This window comes from Lycium ferocissimum, chromosome 1 (genome assembly GCF_029784015.1).
Source record: "Lycium ferocissimum isolate CSIRO_LF1 chromosome 1, AGI_CSIRO_Lferr_CH_V1, whole genome shotgun sequence".
NCBI lineage: Eukaryota > Viridiplantae > Streptophyta > Magnoliopsida > Solanales > Solanaceae > Lycium > Lycium ferocissimum.
In genome coordinates, this window is record NC_081342.1 from 48951579 (window position 1) to 48978599 (window position 27021).

The 27021-nt window shown below is 38.5% G+C and overlaps 1 protein-coding gene across 6 annotated transcripts in view; it reads right to left on the reverse strand.

The window, feature by feature from the left end:
* LOC132055026 (calcium-transporting ATPase 3, endoplasmic reticulum-type) overlaps positions 1-27021 on the reverse strand; it is a 91381-nt gene that overhangs the window by 49414 nt on the left and 14946 nt on the right. For all 6 annotated transcript variants that reach the window (XR_009414530.1, XM_059446882.1, XM_059446883.1 and 3 more), the window contains 7 exons: positions 21672-21717; positions 21300-21359; positions 21096-21176; positions 19661-19746; positions 13126-13227; positions 11199-11252; positions 8526-8627 (listed from right to left, as the gene is read on the reverse strand). Coding sequence is in view for 5 of the 6 variants with exons in the window: in XM_059446882.1 (XP_059302865.1) it covers positions 8526-8627; positions 11199-11252; positions 13126-13227; positions 19661-19746; positions 21096-21176; positions 21300-21359; positions 21672-21717 (531 nt within the window). In the remaining variant the exon portion in view is untranslated. The remainder of the gene's footprint in view (positions 1-8525; positions 8628-11198; positions 11253-13125; positions 13228-19660; positions 19747-21095; positions 21177-21299; positions 21360-21671; positions 21718-27021) is intronic.

Genomic DNA, 27021 nt, shown 5'->3' on the forward strand with positions numbered 1-27021 from the left:
GCCTCTCCAAAAAAGATGTGACACTAGAAAATTGATATTTAACTTTATCATAATGTTTTTACAATTTCTTTGTCCATATATTTATTATTTATTTAAATTATTATTATTTTTTGGACTAAACATATATATATATATTTTTTTAAGACAATGCGCCTTTTTCATTAAAGCCCACGCTATTATTTACGAATATTCAATTTCCCCAAACCTTAGCTAAGCTTTTTTTCGCATTTCACTTTTGATTCCTTCAAACCAAACAGATACTAGCACTACTTCAAATTGTTTCTTCTCTTTTGTCAAACATATTTTAACATATATTTCTGATCAACTCATGGAGGGTATCAACATCAAATTGATTTTGTCGGAAAAAAAAAATCTCATCAATCACCAAAGCATAACACACTCAGGAACTAGTCGCTTCAATGCAAGTTGAAAAAAACCCGGCGTTATTAGTCAAAGAATCGTCTTAGTACATCGTGTTATCGCTTGTGATTCTTGTTCCAAAGCAATCACAGCACTTGGAGGATGTTTAATTGTAGGTTCTCGGATCAACAAAATCAATAAAGCATCGACATCCTATTCCTAGACTTGATGATATGTTCGGGATCAGGTTCGGATGTTGACCGTACGGTCCTTATTTGTGGCCAAAATTTGTGATTGCCGGATCACCAGCATTACAGGTTCGGTCAATCTAATATTTTGAGACATGCAAATGGGTTGAACTGATGTATAAATTTCCTTAGCTTGAATAGAAGGTTAAGGAAAATGTGGTTGTTGATCTTTTTGTCTAGAAGGTATGTTTTGCTAAATACTATGACTTACTCAATGATGGGATTTGAAAGCTTCGAGGGTTCTGTATTCTCGAGATCCCAATTTCAAAGAACTTTGTGAGGAGTTGACTCAAAGAACAGATTGGACCGGCATTATTTTAGTGGCTTTTTGATGGGTTCTGTGTCAAATATGGTAGATGTGTGTTTTTTTGAGTTAACAATGAAGAGCCAAAAGCCATATTTTTGGCTTAATTGTTGTTTCTGGAATGATAGGATATGTTGGAGTTTCCCATAGACACTTGAGACAATGAACAATTGATACTTGAAAATGAAATGATGTGGAGAAGTTTGTGGACATGATGCTTGGAGGAAAGAAGCAAGTCAAAGGCTAAAATGATAAATATGTATACTCCTGATCCCTCTATTGGTGCACGATTGACATTTATCGGATTTTGTGAGAACCGTCACTCATAGTAAAGATGTGGCATAATAACGATCTTTGTTGTGGTAGATAGGTTTCTAAAATGTCTCATTTTATACCATGCCATAAATGTGATGATCAATAATTATTGTGGGATGTGCTTAAATTGCATGGGTACCTCGCTGGTGTTAGTGATAGGGACTCAAGTTTCATAAGCCATTTTTGGAAGAGTTTGTGGGTACACTTGGTACCCGAAGCTCATGTTCTCACTACTTCAATGCGTACCACTCCTATGAGGTCATTCAACTAGGAAATACTGAGCCAAGGAGCTTAAGAGACTTAGTTGATGTTCTTATGAAAAAGGAGAGGCAATTGACTTAAAAGAGAACACCTCTCAAGAGTGTATAACGTGTGGATGATTGCTTGGGAGGATGTTGAAGATGAATGTGAGGAGAAGGGAAAAGCCATAAAAAGTGGCTAGAAGTGCGATCAACAGAAGAACATGTTGGCTATTTTGAATCTCAACTTATGGCTAATTTTGCCAAAGGTCACTTTTGGGCTTTAGTTGTAAAAGGCAAGACTATATATAGTTGCCTTGGTCATTTCATTAGTTTTTTAGCTTAATTATTGAAGAAAAACCTCTTATGAGTGATAGTTTGCTTAGTTAGTTAATTAGAGATTATCTTAGTGATTAGTTATGTGGATCTTTGGTTGGTAATCTAAAACTATTGTCCTTGATTTTCTACATTGAATTGCTCATTTTGGATTCATTGAGTCTTCCTTGTTGATTATCAATTAGTATATGTTCATTAGTAGGAATCAATTAGAAGGATTTAGGTTTACCATACCTAGATTTGCCTATAATTCCTTTACTAATTGGGTCTTGCTTAATTCCTTGCATTTTAATTACTTTTTGAATTTCTTGAGTTTCCATTAGGAATCTTATCATTTGTGTGGGTGGGCAAGCATGATCTAGGTTGGATAGTTAGAAGTATCTAGTCTAGACACAAAGGGCCGTAGCATGAGAGTGTAGGTCTTTTATCGAGGTGTCTAACGATGGATTCTCATACACCATCTCAATATGGTGCGAGATTCCGGTGACACTCAGAGCTATCGAAGGCAAGAGAGTGTAGGTCTTTTGTTCGGTGGATAATAAAGGACAGAGGTCGTATACATTGGCAGATTCAGCGTATAAAAGGGAATCCCGCGTGGGTTCATCGAGTAGTGGGGAAAATTCAAATATTTGGACATGTGGGGTGGAGGAAAAAGGGAAAAGGCCACTAGAGGCAGTGGCGGGCCAAATTAAAAAAATTGAGAGATTGGACCGAGAATTAGTGGACCCATTTGCAGAGGTCCACCATCACTTAAATCATATAACCCCTGAAGCCCAACTTAACGACGTGGTAAGCATAGAAATACAGCAAATATTTCTAAGCTTATCACCCAACATGTTCCAGAATCTAAGAAGCTGAGATGGGGAAAAAGAGACCCAACCCATTCAAATTGATCACTGGGAGGGGCAAACAATGGAAAAAGACGAGCTACAGTTACAGAAGATATTGTTCCTTTGAGAATTCAACTTTCAGATGAAGAAATTGTCAAGCAAATCGGTACTCCAGAATGGGTTAAACAGCACATCATCAGACCCAGTACAGAATTTGGAGCAAACTTAAAGAGGGTGTGAAGAGAAGGCCAAAGAGTTATTTCTGAAAATTGACAACAATAAGAAGGAGAACAAGGGGGAGCAGTCAACCATAAAGAGGAAGGGGATGAATGAATTGAAGGGATTAGAGCTAGATACTAAATTTATGAGCAATGGTACTAGGAGTAGGGGCGGATATCTGGCAATTAAAGATCAATGAAGTTAAATATAGTTTCTTGGAATGTAAGGGGGTTAAACTGTAGCAAGAAGAGGAGTATGATCAAGGATTGTTTACAAAGCTGGAGAGCAGATGTAGTTCACCATTCTTTTAGAATGGTGAAAAGGTTACCTACCCTATGATCCTCCTTATCTTACAGAGGTTTACTACGAGCCATACCCCGCGGGATACATATTGCCCAAATGGAACCTAAAAGATGGGATGGACGAGTGGAATGAGGGAAAGCGGCTCGATCGACAAAAAAGAAGAGTAGCCTCCCTAGAACCTGGCAAAGTCATTATCAATGAATTCCCGAATTCTCAACCAACATATGCGATTCATTCCCGTCCCACTTGTATATCGTATTTGGCCGAAGAAGCATCGGACAGGTTGGAGTTCTTACCTTCTTGGGACTCCATGGACCAAGATCTGCTTTTATTATATGGTCAATACCGATCCAAAGAGTCGCTATCATCCCTCTATTATACGAGAAAATACTACGTCGTCCGGGTTTTTTTTTGAAAAAAGGTCAGCTAACAGTAGTATGAGTTCCCACGCGAAGAATTCAATCCCCAAAGGTGTATATTCCCATTCTGCCTGGATCCGATATCATAAGTCATATCGTTTCGACTTTTTTGGGAAAACCGGTTTTCGGGTATCTAGGCATGGTTCATTCAATGAATTATCTTGTCTTACTAAGTTTCAAGACGTTCACGCCATGCTAGGATGAGCTAGGCTTTCAACAGCATAAGCCACCTCCCAAGCGGCTTCCCTCCAGTGCCTTTGACTATTGCTACGGTCATCAACCGCAGCATTGAATTGAGACTTTCCACCTTTGTTTACAGGAAACAAAACAAAGGTAGAGGGGAAAATCATAGATATAGTTAAGGAAGTTTGGGGAAGTAGATGGGTAAGCTATGTGCAGCTAGAAGCAAGTGGGACCAGAGGTGGCATAGTCATAATGTGGGATAAAAGGGAAGGGGAAGGTGTAATCAGTAGTGTGGGAATGTACTCAGTTTCTTGCGGTTTCATTGGGAAAACTCAAGACTTCAGTTGGCAAATGACTCGGGTGTATGCTCCTAATGACAGGCAGGAAAGACATGAAACTTGGGGAGAAGTGGGAGCAGCAAGGGGACTGATTCCAGGTTCCTGGGTCCTATGTGGGAATTATTTTAATACAGTTAGGTTCCCCTCAGAGAAGAAGAATTGCAGGAGAACCAACAAAGAAATGACTGACTTTTCTGAGTTTATTATAGACATGGAGCTGGTGGATTTAGACTTATTGAAAGCTCTTAAGGATAAACTGAAGGAATGGTGCAAAACAGCTCAAGGAAACTTGAAGATCCAGAAACAAATGGTGCTTGCCCAATTGGCTGATCCGGAAGAGATACAGGAGGACAAAATTCTGGAGGAGGGAGAAGTAGCATCTTGAATGGCACTGACGATGGAGTTTGAAGAAATAGCCAAGCATGAAGAGATTGCATGGAGACAAAGATCCAGGGTAATCTGATTAAAAGAGGGGGACAGGAACACTAGCTTCTTTCATAAAACTACTAATGCCCATAGAATAGAAAACACAATAGACAAGTTGAGAGTAGATGGTGAAGCTGTGGAAGATCCTATAGAAGTGAAGAATGAGATAGTAGCCTATTATGAGAAGCTTTACACAAAGAAAGAATTGGAGGCCTCAATTAGACATGAGAAACTGTCCCGTGTTAGAGGTAGATGACAATACTTATCTGATGGCACCTTTTGAAGCTCGAGATATTGGATTCCAACAAAGCCTGTGCAGGAGATAAGGCACCAGGGCCGGATGGGTATACAATGGCTTTCTTTACTCAATGCTGGGAAATCATCAGGACTGACGTAGTAGCAGCTATTCAAAATTTTCATGAAGATGGCTATTTTGAAAGGAGTTTGAATGCTACTTTTGTTGCACTAATTCCAAAGAAGTTGGGGCAGTATAACTCGATGATTTCAGACCTATTAGTTTAATAGGTGGAGTTTACAAAATCATTGCCAAGCTACTGGCAGAGAGACTGAAAAGGGTTATCCACAAACTGGTGGATAGACAACAAATGGCTTTCATCGAAGGGAGACAGAATATGGATACAATTCTTATAGCTAATGAATGTGTGGATTCCAGGAAGAGAAGTAAAAAACCAGGCATTCTATGAGAAGCGTGACATCCAAAAAGCTTATGACCACTTGAACTGGAGCTTCCTGATTAATATGCTGGAGCAGATGGGCTTTGGTACTAGATGGATTAAACAGTGTATTAGCACTGTAAAATTCTCGGTCCTGGTCAACAGAACTCCATGTGGTTTCTTTCCTTCTCAAAGGGGATTGAGATAGGATGATCCTTTGTCCCCTTTCCCGTTCATTCTTGTCATGGAAGGGATGAGCAACATCTTAAACACAGCACATGAGAGAGGATGAATAAGGGGATTCCAGGTGGGAGATGGAAACAATTTGGAGATCACACATTTACGGTATGCAGATGACATCTTAGTATTTTGTGAAGCAGAGGAAAATGACATTCTAATGCTAAGGGTTATTTTCATCATTTTTGAAGCAGTCTCTGGACTACATATCAATTGGGGGAGAAGTTTCATTTATCCTATAAATGAGGTGACAAAACTGGAGAGACTGGCTGAGAAGCTTGGAGGCAAAGTGGGGGAGCACCCAACCATATAGTTGGGGATGCCTTCGGGAGCTAAAAGCAAGTACAAAGGGATATGGAATGGTGTTTTAGAGAAATGTGAGAAAAGACTGTCTAACTGGAAAAGTCAGTACCTTTCTCTTGGGGGCAGACTGACTATGGGCAACAGTACCATCTTACATGATGTCCATCATTCCGGCACCAGTCAATGTGATCAAAAGGATTGACGCACTTACAAGGAATTTTATCTGGCAAGGCACTGAAGACAAGAAAAAGATACATCTAGTCAAGTGGGAAGAATTGACAATTAGCAAGAAAGCAGGAGGAGTGGGTATTAAAGACATGAAGATCCAGAATCAAAGCCTAATGATGAAATGGTTATGGAAATTTTCTACAGAAGATAAGCTGTGGAATTATGTCATCAATGCCAGATATGGAATGGAAGATAACTGGATAACAAACATAACTGGATAACAAACATGGTAACTATACCATACAGTTATACTGTGTGGAGAGCAATCAGGAACTTGTGGCCTATTTTGCTAGCAAGGATCAGATGTAAGGTTGGGAATGGTTTAAAGGTTTCATTTTGGAATGATAAGTGGATTGATAGTACGACCTTGAAGTACAGCAGTGGATTGATAGTACAACCTTGAAGCAGTTGTACCCTGAAATATTTGTACTTTGTCAATTGCAACAAGCTACTGTTGCTGAGCATGGACTGGACAGGGATGGAACTTGAACCTAAGAAGAATCTTGAATGATTGGGAGATAGAGAGTATAGCAGCATTTCATAATACAATGGCTACTTTCAATAACTTGTCAGGAGAAAGAGACATAATAGAGTGGCAGAAGGACAACAAAGGAATTTTCTCAGTTAATTCAGCTTATAAGGATTTGAACACATCAACTATGCAGGAGGATGATTGGCCCTGGAAGATGATCTAGAGGACAAAAGTTCCATACAAAGTGAACTGTTTCAACTGGCTTTTGGCAAAGGAAGCAGTGCTGACTCTATGACAACTTGAACAAAAGAGGTTTCCACCTATGCTCAAGGTGTTTCTCATGTGGTGAACAAAATGAGACACTCAACCATCTCTTTTTACACTTGAAATGGACAGAACAGCTATGGAAGATGTTCATCAGCCTGAGGAAGATCAAGTGGGTGAAACCTGGGAGCATTAAAGGAGTTCTAAACAGCTGGAATAGGGATGGAAATGCAATAACCAAGGAGGAGAGATGGGAGATTTGAGAGCATATGGTGGACTGTGTGGAATGAAAGGAATCAGATGTGCTTTGAGAGCAAACAATATTGTCTACAGAAGTTCAAGATGAATTGTTTAAGTCTTTATAACTTTGGTGTAAACAAGTAGTTTTAGTATAAACAGAAGACATTTTTGATGTTTTGGACTTACTGTAAAAGGAAGATCATGTAAGGAACAAGCTGCAAGATGTAACTTTTTGAAGGGGGACTACACATTTGGATTAGTATACCTGTGGATATATAGATTAACTATTACCATTCTCCCCAAAAAAAAAAAAAAAAAAAAGTGTCCTCAAAGCAGTGTCTTAAAAGGTGCAGGCGTAAGCCCCGAAGCCTCATGAGCCCCATGGATGTTAACGTTTCATTATTCTATAATTTAATAGAATAAGAATATAAATCACAAAAATAAAGGAAAATTACATTGAAATTAATGAGAAAATGAATATAAGTATATAAACATGCTAAAATGTTCACAAACATTACTTGTACATACTTGAAGAAGTGAAAGACAAATGCATTACACCTACAGCACGGAGGTGATGGAACATATCTAGAAATTGTAAAAATGATAGTTCCTAACCATTCAAAGAATAAAAATGACAATAATATTGATTTATTGTTTGAAAACCTGAAACCAGAAAACAAATCATAAAACTTATGATAATGCAAAAAGAACATATTTTTAAATAAAAGTTTCTAAACAGCTGCTAAAAAAAGAGTGATACCAAAAGAAGCTCCAAAACCAAAAACTTACTTGAAAAGAATAATAAGAGAGAGAACTTGAAGAAAATGAAGCATGAAGTCAAATGAGAAGCATGGAAGTAAAGCAAACATTGAAGTACAAGACTCCTGCTTTGCAATTTGCATTATGCAAACAAAGAGCTGAAGAGTGTTTGGTTACTACATAAACGACAAAGAGAACAGACTATGAAATTAGGGCTAACAAATAAAAGACTTTTGACAGCTCCTTTACTTTGAGAATTTGCAATGAGCTAACTTCGCACAGAAAAGGACTTAATAAGCATTTTTGGCTCTAATTTGGGAAAGTTCTCTGGGCGTATGCCCGAAATGAATGCCCAGAAGGTTGGATTACGCCTTTTAGGTGAACAAGCGGAAGGTTGGGACTTACAAAACACCACGATACTTGCCCCCCCCCCCCCCCAACCCACACAAAAACCAAGTCCGCCTCAATGCATTATTAGCCTACCTCTCCCCAAGGATCGCCCAAACGCCTTTGAAAACAGAGCTTCCTCGCAGGATAAGTACATTAATCCATACAAAGATTAAATATGCCAAGATTCTGGTACATGTACAATAATAATGAATAAAAATAAAGTTTGTCAGTTACAATACCTAACATTGAAACAAAATCAGTCATATCAAAAAAATTAAAGTCATTAAAGTGCTCAGGACAAATAAATAAGGAGGGTAAGGTCTATTATCAGACACTTAAAACTTCATTGAAGCAGTACTTCAATATTAAAACCCCACTTGTGAACTTGCAAAATCCAGGCAAAACTAATTAGAAATACTTTTGATGAGAATCCTATACCTTAAAGTAATGTATTGCACCTCGCAAGAAGCCACCATGGGCAGGATCACTAAAATGCCCAATGTTTACCACCCAAACTAGCACACATATACCTGCAATGATCTAAAAGAACGAAAGAATAACTTCAGAAGCAAATAACAAATCAAAGATTGAGGAGAACTGTTCATGAACTAATAGGTTTCTAGGTAGCATTAGGTGGTCAATGAAATTTCAAGAACTATTAGATAGATAATAACTAGCATTCCTAGTTATATGTTTCACTTTACCCCATTTAGCAATACAGCATGTCCATGTTTCTTGGACAAGATATCATGGAATGAGACAAATAGGGCACATTCACTTCCTTAAAGAACTATTGTAGCTTCCCTAGATTATTCAATCGCGCTTCTTCCTTTTATTATGCTTTCCCCTCCTTCATCCCTCTTCCTTCTCAAGGAGCTTAAGTTTTTTATGTTTTTTAAAGGAGCTTAAATTGACTATCTCTATTACTTGGAATAAATAGCTTTTAGAATCATCACAATATTAAATGGAAAAAAATGGTGTTGAAGTTAAGCTTTTGCAAGTCTTCTAACTATAGTCTCTGTCGAAAAGGTAAATCCTTTTGACATCATTTGCTACTTAGTTCAAACAATTCTTTCCTAGTAATAGTCATTTCGTAACAAGGACTTAGCAAGAGAATATCTGTAGTCATTTCCCAGAAAACTCTGATTTAAAAATGGATACCTACGAATACATTTACCTCATCATCTTCTGCATTTTCTCTCCCACTGCAGTTGAGATACAAAACAAAGGTATAAAGTAGATAACTATGCTAAAGAGGGTTGATTTCAGTAGTGTGATTTTACACCCTCTATACAAGTACAATTCCTTCAATCTGCTCAACCTCCGCTCACACTTCCTTTTTTTTTTTCCTCTTTTTTTTTTTTTTTTGATAACTGTAGTGCCCGGGCCAGCTTACACGCACGCACCTAGACTAACTCTGTCCTTGATGTCCTTCCAACATACATGATGTCTCTGTTCCCAATTCCAGCGGGGATTATCAAGAGGTTGGATAGCATCAGAAGGAATTTCCTATGGCAGGGGAATAAAGAATACCACTTGGTAAAATGGAAATCAAAAAGAGATATGGGGGACTGGGAATCAAGAACCTGGAGATACATAGCAAGGCCCTTAGAATGAAATGGCTATGGAAGTACAACAATGAAAATCAACTTTTATGGGGGAATGTCATTAGAGCTAAGTATGAGGAGTATAATTGGATGACAAAGACTGTTACTACACCATATGGTGTAAGCATGTGGAGGTCCATCAAAGTTTTATGGGATGAATTCAAGCTTGAAACTAAAATTAAAGTGTGCAATGGGGAGAAGACTGACTTCTGGAAAGATGATTGGCATGAAGCAGGCAACATGTGAATACTCTTTCCAGACATTCATAATCTAGTCCTACATCAGCAGAGGACTATAGCAGAACTTTGGACACCTCAAGGATGGAGTTTAATTTTCAGAAGACAACTAAATGATTGGGAAATTCCACAAGTGGCTGAATTTTTCAGCACAATGGAACAATTTAGTGGATTGGAAGCAGGTCAAGATGTGTTATGGTGGCAGAATAGTAGCAGGGGATCTTTCAAGGTGAGTTTAGCTTACCGAAGAATGAATCAGTCCAATCTACAACTACACAATTGGCCCCGGAAACAAATCTGGAAAACAAAAATCCCACACAAAGTTGCTTGCTTTGTATGGTTGTTGGCTAAGGAAGCAGTACTGACACAAGACAATCTGATGAGAAGGGGGATGGCTTATGTTCCAGATGTTTCTTTTGTGGTGAAGATGCAGAGACAGTTAACCATCTATTTCTACACTACAAGATTACAGGACAGCTTTGGAGACTATTCTTAAATCTCAAAGGCATTTCATGGACTATGCCTGGAAAGATTACAGAAGCACTTCAGAGTTGGGAGGAAGCAGGTTTGCAGGCAAAGAACAGAGGTAGATGGAGAATTGTCCCAGCAAGTATTTGGTGGACTATTTGGAAGGAGAGGAATTCTAGATGTTTTGAGAATGGAGAGAATAGTATGCAAAGATCAAGCTGAATTGTCTTTTGATCTTATGCTTTTGGTGTAATCAGGTTTACTCAAATGAGACTGTTTCCATCATTGATGTTTCAGATTCAATATAGGAACAGGCAGTAGAGCAATGGAGTTCTTATGTAAATATGGTTTCAGTACAACCCATGTACTGTTTTGCTCAGAAGAAATATAGATACAGTTACCAATTTCAAACAAAAAAAAGGTTAGGGTATATAATCAAAATGCAGATGTGATCTTGATTAATTAGTCACATAGCAGTATTAGCAAAACAAATCAGCATCCCAGCTTATATAATATCCTAAAACTAACACTACTAATCCTAGTATCATTTATGCACGGCACACAACAGGGATGAAGGCTTCTATTTCAAACTCCTGTTCAAGTAAGGTCGTTTCTATTTCAAACTCCTTGGAGTACATAAGATGTAAAAAAAAAAAAAAAAAAAAAAAAAAAAAAAATGAGTTAGGGGTGTGAGGATGGGGAGAGGAATTCAATCTACAGTTTTTTGGGTCAAGGTGAAATCTAGGAATAACAAAATAATCTCAGAAATTGTAATTGGAGAAGGAAAAAAATGTACACACCTTCGCCAAAAAAGTACCAAATTCATCCAACTTTTTCTTCAATGGTGTCACCTCCTGCACCAACAAAATAGCAAATCACTGTTACACCGAAACAAAGGGCTTTGTTTATGGGTCAACGAGAAAACGACATAAATGGTCCCTTAACTATGAGGGTAGGTTCAAAATAGTCCCTTAACTATTCAATTAAGAGTTTTGGTCCTTTAAGTTGGTCAAAATGGTCCCTTAACTATGAGGGTAGGTTAAAAATAGTCCCTTAAGTCTGCACTTAACAGTTTTGGTGCTTTAAGTTCGCCAAAAGTTAACACTTTTAGCCTCCGGCAAAATATTCATGGGTAAAAATAACTTTAGTCCTCCAACTTTACTTTAAAAATCAAAGACCTCCCCCAACATTGAACAATCGACATTTTCATCCCCTTATCTCAACTTCCGTACATTGACCGGTAGCTTTATATTATTTGACTGTCATCAAAAGGGTAAAAGGGAATTTCACTTATATTTTTAATTAATTAGTTAGTACCCTAATTAATAATATATTAATTTTCCATAGTTTCCTCCGTTAATTAATTCTAACACTTTCTGCCGTCTTCAATTTTTCTCTATAACCTAAGCAGTGAAAGGTTCTCTGGAAATATGAAGAACTGCTCTGGCTATGGAGAAAAATTGAAGACGGCAGAAGCGTTAGAATTAATTGACGGAGGAAACTGTGAAAATTTATATATTATTAATTAGGGTACTCGCTAATTAATAAAACAATATAAGTGAAGTTCCTTTTTACCCGTTTAATGATTAGTCAAATAATATAAAGCTACCGCTCAATGGCTAGAGAAGTTGAGATAAGAGGATGAAAATGTTGATTGTTCAATGTTAGGGGAGGTCTTTGATTTTTAAAGTAAAGTTGGAGGACTAAAATGATTTTTACCTAATATTCATTGAACTTTATTTGTTAGATTTTACAGAAACTATGAAAAAGAAAGATGAAATTAGCAAGAACTCACATTTAGAGGTACACACTACTAAATAAAGGGCCAAATACCTCGGGACAAAACCGATGGGCGACCGTCTGATAGTGCAAAACCAAGAAAAAACCAACAAACTTGATAACGTCAGGAAATAGTGTCTCGGACACACAAAAAAACGAGGGACTCTATCAGTTAAGACCGAGGGAGTCCATTGGCTAGGTAAAATTCACTAGACTAGATTTTTATTGAAAACTTGGTATAAAAATAAATATTTCCATTGTAGTGATTTTAAAAAAATTTTAAAAATAGTTTTCGCGCATTTTTTCTGTTTTCGTAAACAAAATTAAAATTACAAAAATAATCATTGGCTTTCTGATAGTGTCCCTCGATTTTATCCATTCGTTTTCGTCTGTCGGTTTTTCGCTTGTTTTTAGTAGTGAAAATTTTTGTAAGTTCTGCTATTTCTAAAGTCTAGTGTATTTTACTTAGCCGATGGACAGCCTCGATTTTAGCCGAGGGAGTCCATCGGTTTTTGTGTTCCGAGACACTATTTTCTTACATTATCAAGTCTGTCGGTTTTTCCCTATAACCGACGGACGACCGTGGGTTTTGTCCCGAGGTATTTGGCCTTTTCTTTAGTAATGTGTACGTTTGAATGTGAGTTCTCACTAATTTCCCGTTTTTTTTTTCATAGTTCTCGTCAAATCTAACATATAGAGTTCGATGAATATTTGTCGGAGACTAAACGTGTTAACTTTTGGCACACTTAAAGTACCAAAACTGTTAAGTGCATACTTAAGGGACTATTTTTAACCTACCCTCATAGTTAAGAGACGATTTTTGTTAACTTGTGGCAAACTTAAAGGATCAAACTGTTAAGTGCATAGTTAACGGACTATTTTGAACCTACCCTCATAGTTAAGGGGCCATTTATGTCATTTTCTCATGGGTCAACATATAAAGCTCACATCTTCAGTCATTAACATAGAATCACGTATACTGCCCATTGCAGTATTAGATCCAACCCCAGTAACAACAGCTCTTGCCCTTCCAGCCACCACTGTAGTGCCCTGGCCATCGAAACAGAAAATTAACTCATTACCATGTTTGAAGACTGTTTAGCCATGAAAAAAAATAACAAACTGAAAACAACTTTCTGAATAAAGCAAGAGGTACTACATATTTTACAAAATAAATGTCTTTGAAATTATAACCAGAAGATAATTAGTCATTCAGTTCTGCAGGTGCTAAAAGATGAAACCTATTATTGGTTATTAACTCTATTTTTATCCCAAATAGTAGCTCTTTGTGAGGGACTAAGGGTTAACTGATCAATTTTCAATCTATCATCCATATCTTTTCTTTTCCAATGAAACAGTCTATCGTCCAGAATCAAACTTCCATGTTTTATAACAAATATTACAGCTTTAGAATTTACTTAATTTGAAGTTAAAAATAATGTAGACAAAGCAATAATTACTACAAATATTTCAGGAAAAAAAGAAAGTCACAAGTAGGAAGAAGAGAGTTGTTAATACCACAAAACCTGCAAATGGTGAGAAGTGGAAGAGCTTGTGACAAATGAAGAAGTTGCAAACTTACCATACACTAGCAAGTCATCAATAACACCCATTTGTTTCAAGAAAATGACATCATCGGAATGTTAAAGGCATCTTACATAAGCAAGCTCTTCAGGGTCTCTACATCTATAAGAGCTTTCATCCTTTGGACATGTCTCTTTAAGTAAAAAGGTAAATCTAAGCACCCTTTCAGCATCCCACAAATTCAAGGATGTACTTCAACCTATAGGGTTAGAATAAGAATAGGAATACGATTTGTATATAATATCCTACATGGAAAAGGATTAGGATGTGGTGTCTATAAATAGGGCTCAATGTAATAATGTAGATACACAATTAAATAATACTATTTTCTCCCGTATTTTCTCACATGGTATCAGAGCCATAATAGAATATTATCACCGGAACAATTTTTCCGATGTGACCAGTGTTTCCGGCGATACAGCACTGTTTTCCAATCTGTTTCTCTTCAGTTGAGGTCGCCCAGGTCCTCCAAGCACTTTATATCAGTTTGCAGAAGATTCCGATCGCCGGAATTAGCGTTCCAGCGACTGCTGCACTGTTTCCGGCAGATCTGCATTTTTCCAGACAATTTTTTTGTTTCCCAGCCTAGTGTGTCAACAATTCCGCACCTACCCCAGCCGTTATTTCTTACTTCCGATCACTTTTAGTTTTTCGCTGGATCTCTGTTTTCTTTGCACCATCAGCTAAGTTTTGTCCCTGTTTTGTGTGTGTTTCTTGAAGTTTTGAGCCATGTCTCTCGGATACGATATTTTTGGCTCCAAAAACACGGGAATCGAAACTTCAAGCCCTATGATTACTTCCGAACTAATGGGAAGTTCAAATTATTTAGCTTGGGCTTCCTCGGTTGAGTTGTGGTGCAAGGGTCAACATGTTCAAGATCACTTGACGCAAAAGGCAATTGTGGTTGACGAAAAGAAAAAGGCTAGTGAGACAGATGAAAAGGCCAAAGCACAGTGGCAGAAGGTTGACGCTCAATTATGTAGCCTTCTGTGGCGATCTATTGATCCCAAGTTGATGCCCTTGTTCTGTTGCTTCCAGAGATGTTGTTCAGTTTGAGAAAAGGCACGCGCTTTATACACTAATGACATATCTCGATTTTATAACCAACTTAAAGAAACATGAATTAGATATGTCTACCTACTTGGGACAAGTACTGGCAGTCATGGTCTCATGGAGGAATTTGAGCAGTTGATGCCAGTCACTACGAACGTTGAAAAACAACAGGAGCAAAGACAGATGTTGTTTCTAGTTCTTACACTTACTCGACTTCCTACTGACCTTGATTCGATGCGTGATCAGATTTTGGCTAGTCCTGTGGTTCCTACAATTGATGAACTATTTTCTCGCTTGCTTCGTCTCCTAATCACACAGTGGTTTCATCACCAACCGTTGATACCTCTATTCTCACATTTCAAACCATAGACAATCGAACATCTTAGTCTATGGATAATCGACGAGGAGTTCGCTTCGGAAAATCTCAAACTAAGTGTAGTTATTGTCATAAGTTTGGACACACTCGTGACGTATGTCGTGCTCTACATGGTCCGCTAGGCAATGATGTTCAGTGTAGTTATTGTCATAAGCTTGGACACACTCGCGACATATGTCGTGCTCTGCATGGTCACCCACCCAACAATGCTCATGTTGCTCAGACTGACACTACAGGAAATCCGAGGCTTTTATCTGAAGTTGAATATAATGAGTACCTTCAGTATCGAGCAAGTAAGCAGACATCTCCACAAGTAGCCACAAATTCTCAGCCTAATACTTCTGTTGCTGCCTAATACTTCTGTTGCTAGTAATTCCTTCGATTGTATTTCACAGTCTAGTATCCCTCCATCGTGGGTCGTTGACTCAAGCGCTTCTGATCATATTTCTGGTAACAAATCACTTTTGTCAAATATTATTTATTCACAGTCTCTTCCTCCGGTTACTTTAGCCAATGGGATCCAAACAAAACCAAAAGGGGTTGGACAACCTAATCCCTTATCTTCTATCACTCTAAACTCGATTCTTTATGTCCTTGGTTGTCCTTTTAATCTTGCATCTGTCAGTCGTTTGACACGTGCCCTAAATTGTGCCATAAATTTCTTGATGATTCTTTTGTTATGCAGAGCCGCAGTACGGGACAGGTGATTGGTGCAGGATATGAATCACAAGGCCTCTACTATTCAACACTTGCCTCTCCTAATTCCACCACAGCATGCTCCGTTACAGATTCTCCAGACTTGATCCATAAACGATTGGGACATCCGAGTCTATTCAAGCTACAAAAGATGGTGCCTAGTTTGTCTAGTCTGTCCAAATTAGATTGTGAGTCGTGTCAACTTGGGAAACACACTCGCACTTTCCACGTAGTACTAAGAGTCATGCAGAATATATTTTTTCAATAGTTCATTCTGATATTTGCGGTCTTAGTAAAGTCGGTTCACCTTTAGGATTTTTCCAGATGCACTTAGCTATTCTTAATGAAAGATCGCTCTGAGTTATTCTCTGTATTCAAAAGTTTTTGTGCTAAAAAACAAAAACAATTTGGTGTTTCTATTCATACTTTTCGTAGTGATAATGCCTTAGAATACAAATCCTCCCAGTTTCAGCAGTTTATGACTCACCAAGGAATTATTCATCAAACATCTTGTCCCTATCAAACATCTTGTCCCTACACCCCTCAGCAGAATGGGGTAGTTGAAAGGAAGAATAGACATATCATTGAGATTGCTCGCACTCTTCTCATTGAATCCCATGTTCTGCTGTATTTTTGGGGCGATACAGTGCTCACGTCTTGCCATTTAATTAATCGAATGCCCTCATCTTCTATATTCAGAATCAAATTCCATATTCCATGGTATATCCTCAGTCATCTTTATACTCTCTTCCTCCTCGTGTTTTTGGGAGCACATGTTTTGTGCATAACCTAGCTTCGAGGACAGATAAATTAACTCCTCGCTCTCTTAAATGTGTATTTCTTAGTTATTCTCGGGTTCAAAAGGGGTATCCTTGCTTCTCACCTGATCTCCGTCGATATCTTATATCTGCCGATGTCACATTTTTTGAGCCCCAACCTTACTTTAGGTCTCCTTCTGATCATCCTATCTGATATCTCTGAGGTCTTGCCTATAACTCAGGTTTTACCTACACCGACCTAAGAGGAATCTACAGTTACTTCTACATCTCCAGTCAGAGTGCCACCACTTTTGACTTATCATAGTCGACCGCGTCCAGCATCAGACCCAACATTAGGTTCAAATGATTCATGTCATGCGTCGGACCCTACACCTACTGCGGACTTGGCTCCTCCTAATGCACTTTAGAAAGGTAAACGGTCCACTAGTAATACTAACCCACATTATACCCCTTTTAGGTTATCATCGTCTATCATTATGCCTTTGTATCATCATTGTCCTCTGTCCCCATTCCTAAGTCTACTGGTGAAGCCCTTTCTTATCCCGGATGGCGACAGGCTATGATTGACGAGATGTGTGCTTTACACACGAGTGTGTCCGGACGGACAAATTGATCGGCTTAAGGCTCGCCTTGTTGCGAAGGGGTATACACAGATATTTTGGCTTGATTACAGTGAAACTTTCTCCCCCGTGGCTAAAATAGCATTTGTCAGTCTTTTTCTATCCATGGCTGATGTCCGCATTGGGCTCTTTATCAGTTGGACATTAAGAATGCTTTTCTCCATGGTGATCTTGAGGAGAAAGTTTATATGGAGCAACCACCTGGTTTTGTTGCTCAGGAGGAGTCTAATCAGGTGTCAATTACGTCGATCACTTAATGGTCTGAAACAGTCTCCTCGAGCCTGGTTTGGTAAATTCAAAGACGATAATTCGGGAGTTCTAAGATAACTCTCGTGAAACGGCATCATTCGTGTTTTATCGACATTCTGCTCCAGATTTGAATATTTATTCTTTTTTTGGAAAATGGTAATTTGCATCCAGATTTGAATATTTATTTGGTGGTTTATGCTGACGATATCGTTATAACTGGCAATGATCAGGATGGTATCACTAATTTAAAGCAACATCTCTTTCAGCATTTCCAAACTAAAGATCTTAGCAGACTGAAGTATTTTCTAGGTATTGAGGTTGCCCAATCCACGTCAAGTATTGTTATTTCGCAACGCAAGTATACCTTAGACATTCTTGAGGAGACAGGAATGATGGGATGTAGACCCATTGACACTCCTACGGATCCGAATGCTAAACTCGTGCCAGGACAGGGGGAGCCACTCAGTGATCCTGGAAGATATAGGCGGCTGGTTGGTAAGTTGAATTATCTCACAGTGACTAGACCTGACATTTCGTTTCCTGTGAGTGTTGTAAGTCAGTTTATGGATTCTCCCTGTGATAGTCATTGGGATGCAGTTCTCCGCATTCTGCGATATGTTACAGCTCCAGGTAAAGGACTGCTTTTCGAAGATCGGGGCCATGAGCAGAGCGTTGGATATACAGATGCTTATTATGCAGGATCACCCTCTGATAGACGTTCTACATCCGAATATTGTGTGTTAATAGGCTATAGCCATTGCTTGATATTCTTATTATGCAGGATCACCCTCTGATAGACTGATTACCAACTGGCCCTGGAAACACATTTGGAGACCCAAAATCCCACATAAAGTTTGCTGCTTTGTGTGGCTTTTAGCTAAAGAAGCAGTTCTTACACAGGATAATTTGATGAAAAGGGGGATAATTTTATGCCCTAGATGTTTCCTCTGTGGAGAAACGGCAGAGACAGTTAACCATCTGTTTCTACACTGTAAGTTTACACAACAGCTTTGGAGAATATTTTTAAATCTCAAAGGTATAGCCTGGACCATGCCTGGCAAGGTTTCAGAGGCTCTAAAGAGTTGGGAAGAGGCAAGATTACAGGCAAAGAACAGAAACAGATGGAGAATTGTCCCTGCGCTGGGCAATATGGAAGGAGAGAAACTCCAGATGTTTTGAGAGTATAGAGAATGGAGTGCAGAAGGTCAAGTTGAATTGTATTTTATTGCTTTGTTTTTGATGTAATCAGGCTTACTCAGATGATACTATGTACATTATTGATGTATTAGATTCAATATAAGATTAGAATAGTAGTCTTGGAGTACTTTTGTAGATATGGTTTCAGTACAACCTATGTACTGTTTTGCTCATATGGAATACAATACAGTTACCAGTTTCAGAAAAATAGGAGGTAATTTGGTGTCCTGGAAGAGTAAGAAACAGAGTGTCGTTGCTCGATCTAGTGTTGAATCAGAATATCGAGCAATGGCTATAGCAACTTGTGAGTTAGTTTGGATTAAGCAATTACTCAGAGAACAAAAATTTGGAGAAATCAGTCAAATGAAACTTGTGTGTGATAACAAAGGGACCCTTCATATCGCATCAAATCCGGTATTTCATGAAAGAACTAAGCACATTGAGATTAACCGTCACTTTGTCAGGGAAAAGATACTCTCCGGAGATATTGTTACTAAATTTGGGAAGTCGAGAGCTTGCGGATATTTTCACCAAGTCACTCAGTGGCCCTCGTATTAGATACATCTATAACAAGCTAGGTACATATGACTTGTATGCACCAGCTTGAGGGGTAGTTTTAGAATAGGAATAGGAATAGGAATAGGAACAGTATTTGTATATAGTATCCAACATGGAAAAGGATTAGGATGTACTGTCTATAAATAGGGCTCAATGTAATAATATAGATACACAATTCAATAATAATGTTTTCTCACATATACAAAGTTCACTCACAGATTCCCATTTTTAAAATTTTTAAATCGACCAGTATTATCATCTCCCATAGTACATTGTCACTGACAGCATGATGGACCATTTAAGAAAAATTCACGCTCCCAGCTTTCCTTTATATAGTATACTCCACAGAATTGGTTTTAATAACAACTTACAGAAAAGAGGATGCTTGTCTTATCCTGGTATACTGCATTTGTAGCAGTCGTTGCATCAAGCTCTTTTTCCACAGAACAGCTCTCACCTGTCACCAGAACAAAAAGGAGATGAGCATAAGAAAAACAAAAGAAAGGAAAAGGAACTAAAGATACTAAAATGAATATCTCTGATTAGCTTCTATATACACAATCAAAAGCAGCAAACAATAAAAAAGGTACACTGATTGGCAAACCTTATTCAATTTTACTTCCTAATCAATCTCATTTCATCAGTGAAACATTTTAAGAACTCTGAATATTTCAAGAAAAGGTTTAAAAAATGGCATAATAAAATATTGGCACTCCAATAGTAATTAATATCCCAAAGCACTACCCACCCATCATCAGTAAAGTATCGCAAAACTAATTTCGTGTCCCATAATTAGTATCTCTGACACCTAATAATTGATAACTTATCAAACTGATACCTTTCAAGAAAATCTGCATACAGCTTTCATACTTTAGTTATGATTCCCTTTAATTTGGTATTAACAGCTATACACTTTAAGATTTAAGAATTAAGCTTGTTAATGTCAATACCATCAAATGATTTATTTTTGTTCAGTTCCTACATCGGTTGGGAATGAGGTCATTGGTCTCCTTATTTGGCTTTCGACAATCCTCCCCTCATGACCTAGCTTTTGGGGTTGAGTTAGGCCCAAGATCTATTTCTTTATCATGATATTAGAGCCAGGCTCATCCAAATTAATTGTTTACCCGATGTTGGGCCGCCGCCTTATATTGTCCACGCTCCAGATGTCCAGTCCTGGGCGTGAAGGAGGGTGTTGAATTCCCACATCGGTTGGGGATGAGGTCATTGGTCTCCTTATATGGACTTGGGCATCCTCCCGTCAAGCCAAGATCCATTTCTTAACATTGATCAGTTTAATCTCAATTTTGTAGCATAAGGTCTTAGAAACGTACTATTCCTCTAAACTATAAGTTGTTTGTGATGAAATTATCATTGATCGCCCTTTTTTGCTGGTACATTTGGAAACATCATAGTAGACAATTATTCATAATTCACTCTACCATTCTCAAAAGAAAAAATTGTTCATAATTCTAGCCTCCCAAAATGCTAAAGAGTTCACTACAACAACAACAACAACAAAGACACGAGGGTAGTGTGTACGCAAACCTAAACCCTACCTTGTGCTAAAGAGTTCACTACAACAACATGCCCAGTATAATCCCACCAGGTGGGGTCTGGGGAGGGTACAGTGTACGCAGACCTTACCTCAACCTTATAAAGAGTTCACTACATTCACATTATTTATGAATTCTTTAACTCGTGTCTTTTCGTGCATTCTCAACAAAATAATTGGCAATGGAAGGCCAAATTTCATAAATCAGTTAGGCAATTAAAAGACATTATCATTTATAAGGCCAAGTGTACCTGTTAAAATTGCCTGATCAACACGTAAGTGATCGCTCAATATCTCGGTCATTCTCATATCAGCTGGAATTTTACACCCAACTTCACATTTCATGGAAAGGTCACAAAGAAAATCTTAGTGCAAAATAAAAGAGGATGAGTATAACAATATAATAACAATCTTATTCAATTTTCCAATTGATAAAGCTAAAAGACTCAACATACCACTCAATTCTACAATATCTCCAGGGACAAGGTCGGCTGCAGGTAATATTGAGAAACAACCTGATAGATCAATTTCAGATCAATTTCACATGATAGTTAAGCACGATATGTTGAAAATGCTAATCAAGTAAGGAAATAAAAAGGAAATGACTGAAAGCGATATGTAAAAGCTGTCAAGGTTTTGTTTAGAAGCAGGAAAAGAAATTTCACAATGCCATGCCTTTATGTACTGGATCCAAGGATGATGTATAGATTTCATATCGAGATCAGAATCATGTTAGAGGCTTAAAGGACTATCCATAGGCACTAATGACAAAGAAAAACTTTCACCAACTGATAAGAGAATTCAAAACTAGGAAGAGCTCAAATTACCATTGCGCAGGACAGTAGCAACGTCAGCTTGGTATGCACGTAGCTCCTGCAATTAGCTCTGTGAGTTAAGAAGTTCAAGAGTAGATGATCGACAAGACAGATCATAACAGCTACAAAAAATTGATACATCTTATGAATCTCAACATTTTCCTCCATGTAACATAGTTAGTCAAAATGCCAAATACTGATGGAGAAAGATATACAGTGACAGTAGAGGTGGCAAAAATTAACCCATTAGTGTGTAACCCGCCCACTCCATCCGAACTAAAATGGGTTAGGCTTTAATAAAAGATCTGGCAGGTCAGAACGGGTTGACCCAAAATGACCCGTGGAATAGATTGGGTCATAATGTAACCCGAATTCAACCCAACCAATGGGTCATTTTCTGTTATATCATTCCTCTTCCAGATTTCTCAACCAGACTCCTATGTTTTGCTCTTCCTATTCATTACTGCTGTTGCAGGAAACATAGAGGTAAACTTGTACATTCTATTCTATCTTTATCTATCCTTTGCTTTTAATTTTATATCTGGTGGTCCATTCTCTTTCGTATTTTTCTCTTACCCAATCTTTTAATATTTGAAAATATTTCATCTATTATAAAAAAGAATGGCGTCCCATATTATGACTTAACAAGATATTCCCAATTCAACAGATTAATTTATCAAGAACTATTCAGGTAAAGCTAATTTAATTTCATTCGATTCAAAGTATCTGTTATTGTAAATATGGCTCATTCTTCTTTGTTAAGAAATAAACATTTGTGGTCTAACTTCATCATATGAAGATCAAGCCACTATCGATGGAATAATCATCACTTACAACATAATTTACGAACTGAATGACTCTAGGATTATCTTACCAGCTCTTGCGAATAAGAAACTTAACCTAGTTGACCAAGAAACTGCAAAGAATTTGAGCTCTGCAGCCTGGACAGCCCAACACTCTTGCAGAGCGATAATAGTGTAAAAGAAAAGGACAGAAAAAGTTGGGTCATGTTGTGGGGTGTGGGGGTTGGTTTATAACCTGTTATGTTACACATTTTTGACCCCCAAACCATGTTGACACGAGTAGATTTTGGGCCGGTTGGGTTATGACACATTTATTAGCTTGACCCATTTTGACCTGCCCAAAATTGACCGATCCCGCCAATTTGACACCTCTACAGGACAGCATAAGAAATTACTAGATCCTTTAGTTTGCACCTTTTTTTCTTCTTTGTTTAAATTAGTTAATATCTAGGCTGTACATTTCAGTAATATCATAGCATATTTATGTAGCTCAATCAAAATAACAATGAGCTTAACCCAAAACCATTTAGGATATAATTTATCAACTTCAGGATAGTTTGTAAACAAGAATTTCTAATATCACCATGAACCGTGGTTTATTCGCTCAATGGAAAGAGGTTTGTACTGCCTGGAGCTGATAGAGAGAAAACAGAAGTTACTAACCAACAACTTAGAAAGGTATAGATGAATTAAATAAAAAGTTAGAGATTACAGCATCAGCACAATATTTATTTTTATTTTTATTTTTATTTTTGATCAGGTAAAGGTATTTTCATTTATAAACATGGCCATAAAACAGACCGTATACAAGGGGTATACCAAAAGGTAAAGAATCTACAAAATATTATTCTCTACAAAATCCACCCATTCTTCTATACAACTAGGAATTTTATGGGTGCACCAAAAGAAAATAAGAGACCGGAGGCAACTCCTCAACTAACTAAAACTCGACTCTACCCCGTCGAAAGCTCTCCTATTTCTCTCTCCAAACCACCCACATCATCGCAAGAGGAACCACATTACATGCCTTACGTCTTCTCCTCTTCCTCTTCCTCTTCCTCTCCCTCTCTCTCTCTCTCTCTCGTCCAACAAAACATCAAATTAAGCACAGTTCTTGGCATAGCCCAAGAAGTTCCAACCACCGAAGCATATCCCACCATAACCTCATGGTAAAACCACAATGTAGAAGAAGATGATTCACGTCCTTGCCCGTCTCCTTGCACATGTAACACCAGCTGACACAAAGAACCTTCCGCTTCCTAAGATTTTCCGCCGTCAAGATCACCCCTCTAACACCAAGAGAAAAAACACACCTTCCTACGTACCTGTGGCATCCATATTGCATCACATGAAAACGAATCCTCCTCCCTAACCAAAAGTCTCTCATAGAAAGATTTAAAAGAGAAAATTCCATTATTCCCCAAACCCCACCACAAAGCATCAGGGTATCAACTAGATTGACTTGCCTATCTAGAAGGGCCAACAATCTTTGAAACTCAATCACCTCTCTATCGTGGAAGTCCTTTCTAAATCTCAAATCCCAAAAATTCTCTCCACCTTGTATCCCCCTAAGTTGCTGGACCAACAAATCTCCTTGACAAGATATTCTGAACAAGCTCTGAAAATCAATTTTCATTAAGGTATCCCCACACCACTTATGACCCCAAAAATTCACTCTCCATCCATTTCCTACCTTGAATGAGATATTTGCGCAAAAATCATCCCATCCCTTCAATATATTCCTCCACAATCCACACCCAAAAAGGCATATTGACATCTCTAGTTCTCCATCCCCCTTCCATTTCTCCATATTTATCAACTATCACACCTCTCCAAAAAGCTTGTACCTCCATCCCGTATCTCCAAAGCCATTTGCCTAGTAAAGCTTTGTTAAAAACTGTCAAATCCTTAATTCCCAGACCTCCCCTTTTTTGGGAGATGTTACAGTCTTCCACCACACCAAGTGAAACTTCTTTGCGCCAACCACCGCATCTCAAAGAAAATTCCTCTGAAGTTTTTCCAATTTATGAGTGATCCAAACTGAAGCATGAAATAAAGACATGAAATAAGTGGGAATACTCGATAAAGTGCTCTTGATAAGCACTTCTTTCCCGCCTTCGGGCAAATATCTTTTCTGCCACCTTGCTAATCTCTTCTCAACCCTCTGAAGAACCGGCTCCACACTATAATATCCTTGTCCGAAGCACCTAGCGATAGTCCAAGATAGGTTGTCGGGAGAGTCCCAACCCTGTAATTCAGAACCTGAGCAAGTATCTCAATGTCATCCACCTCCCCAACTAGTATAATCTCACCCTTCCTTAAGTTAATTTTAAGACCTAACACCACCTGGAACCAAGTAAGCACTTGGCCTAAATAATCCAGTTGATTCACAGCTGCATCACAAAAAACCAAGGTATCATCCGCAAACAACAAGTGACAAACTGATCCTGACGCAACACCCCTAACTGTTGCATTAAAGCCCCTCAAGAAACCTCCCATGACAGCTCTATCCATCATCCTGCTCAAGGCTTCCATAACTAGGATAATATCGGAGATAGAGGATCCCCTTGTCTCAACACCCTCGAACTCCTAAAAAACCGCATGGATTGCCATTCACAAGCACTGAGTATCTTACTGAGAAAATACAAAACTTGATCCATTTACTCCACTTATTCCCAAATCCCATCTAAAGCATGATGGAATCTAGGAAACTCCATTTCACATGATCATAGGCTTTTTCAAGATCAAGCTTGCATAGTACACCTGGCACACCTTGCTTCCTTCTCGAATCCACCACTTCATTCGCTACCAAAGTTGCATCCAAAATCTATCTATCCGCCACAAAAGCGTTTTGTGAAGTGGAGACAGTCTCATGTAACACCTTTTTAAGTCTAATGGAAAGCACCTTCGAGATGATCTTATAGATGCTTCCAACTAAACTAATAGGTTTGTAGTCTTTCATGCACGAGGCTCCCTCCCGCTTAGGGATAATGACAACAAATGAAGCATTCAAACTTTTTTCGAATTCATCTCTTTCCTGAAACTCAGCAATAGTATCCATCACATCAAATTTGACTGTATTCCAGCAATGTTGAAAAAAAAAACAAAGAAAAACCATCAGCGCAAAGGAGCTTTGTCACCCGCACAACTCTCCACCGCCTTTTTCACCTCCTCCTCGATTGCCCTCTCTAGCCACTCACACTCCTCCCCTACAATATGATTGAACCCTAAACCCTCAAACTTAGGCCTTCAATCTACTTCCTCCTCAAACAAATGCTTGTAAAAATCTACAATTACCCCCTCTACTTCCTCCTCCCCCATATGCACCACCCTATTAACCTCCACCGATTCTATGAAGTTCCTTCACCTATTAGCAATTGCTATCCTATGGAAGAATTTAGTATTGGAATCCCCCTGCTCTAAACACAACGCCCTCGATTTTTGTCTCTAACTAGTCTTTTAGGCCAAAGCCAGATCAACTAATTCCCTGTTCAACCCCTCTTTCCTTTCCTTCTCCCTCTCTTCTAACTCTCTTCCCCCTTTCCACTCTCTCTAACTCTCCCACTTCATTTATAATCTCCCTCATATTCACCTCTACCCTACCAAACTCCAAACACCTCTTTGTTCCACTCTCTTAAGTCATTTTTTAGCATTCTCAACTTATTGGCAAGCCTAAAAGGAGGCCTCCCTTCCAACAAATAACCACTCCACCATCCGGCCACTCTATCCCTAAAATCAGGTTCTGGTAGCCACATGTTCTCGAATCTAAAAGGAAACCTCGTTCGTCTTACTCTACTACTATCCAACATGACAGGAGAAGGGTCTGACACCAATCGTGGGAGAGGAAACTGAATCACATTAGGTGTCAACTCCTCCTGAAAACTAGACACAAGAAATCTGTCTAGTCTCGATCTAAAAGTTGAATCCTCCTACATGGACCGAGTAAACGAGGCACCTATCAAAGGCAAATCAATAAGAAAGTGGTTATCAATAAACTCCGATAAATCCTCCATAGCCCTTGAAACCACCCTACCCCCATCCTCTCCTCCGGGAATCTAATAGTATTAAAATCCCCACCTAACACCCAAGGAATTTTCCACCTCCCGAACCTAGCTCCTAATTCTTCCCCAAAAAACTCATTTGACCCCTCCCCCACCGGTCCATAAATGCCCCCAAAACCCCACTCCATCCCACTGCCAATATTTTTGAACCGCACCCTTAGCATGAACTCCCCTTTATTAACCTCTATCACATCCGCCCCCCATTCCCTAAACCCTAATTTAATGGTGTCCTTATAACAGCTAAACACCAATCTAGAGGTTTGTCATCAGCAAAATAATACCCAAATGGATAGCGTTACTACCTATGTTGCTTGGACTCGGGTGCGGGTGTCGGATACGGATCTAGAGGTCGAATTCATCATGATCTAAATTTTAAGAGTCGTGGGTACGGATACGGGTTCGGGGATTTAGCAAAAAAAAAAAAATTAATTCTAAAACTAGAGTTATGAAACCTAAATTATGAGATATTATGTGAAAAACTTGAGGAGAAAATATTGA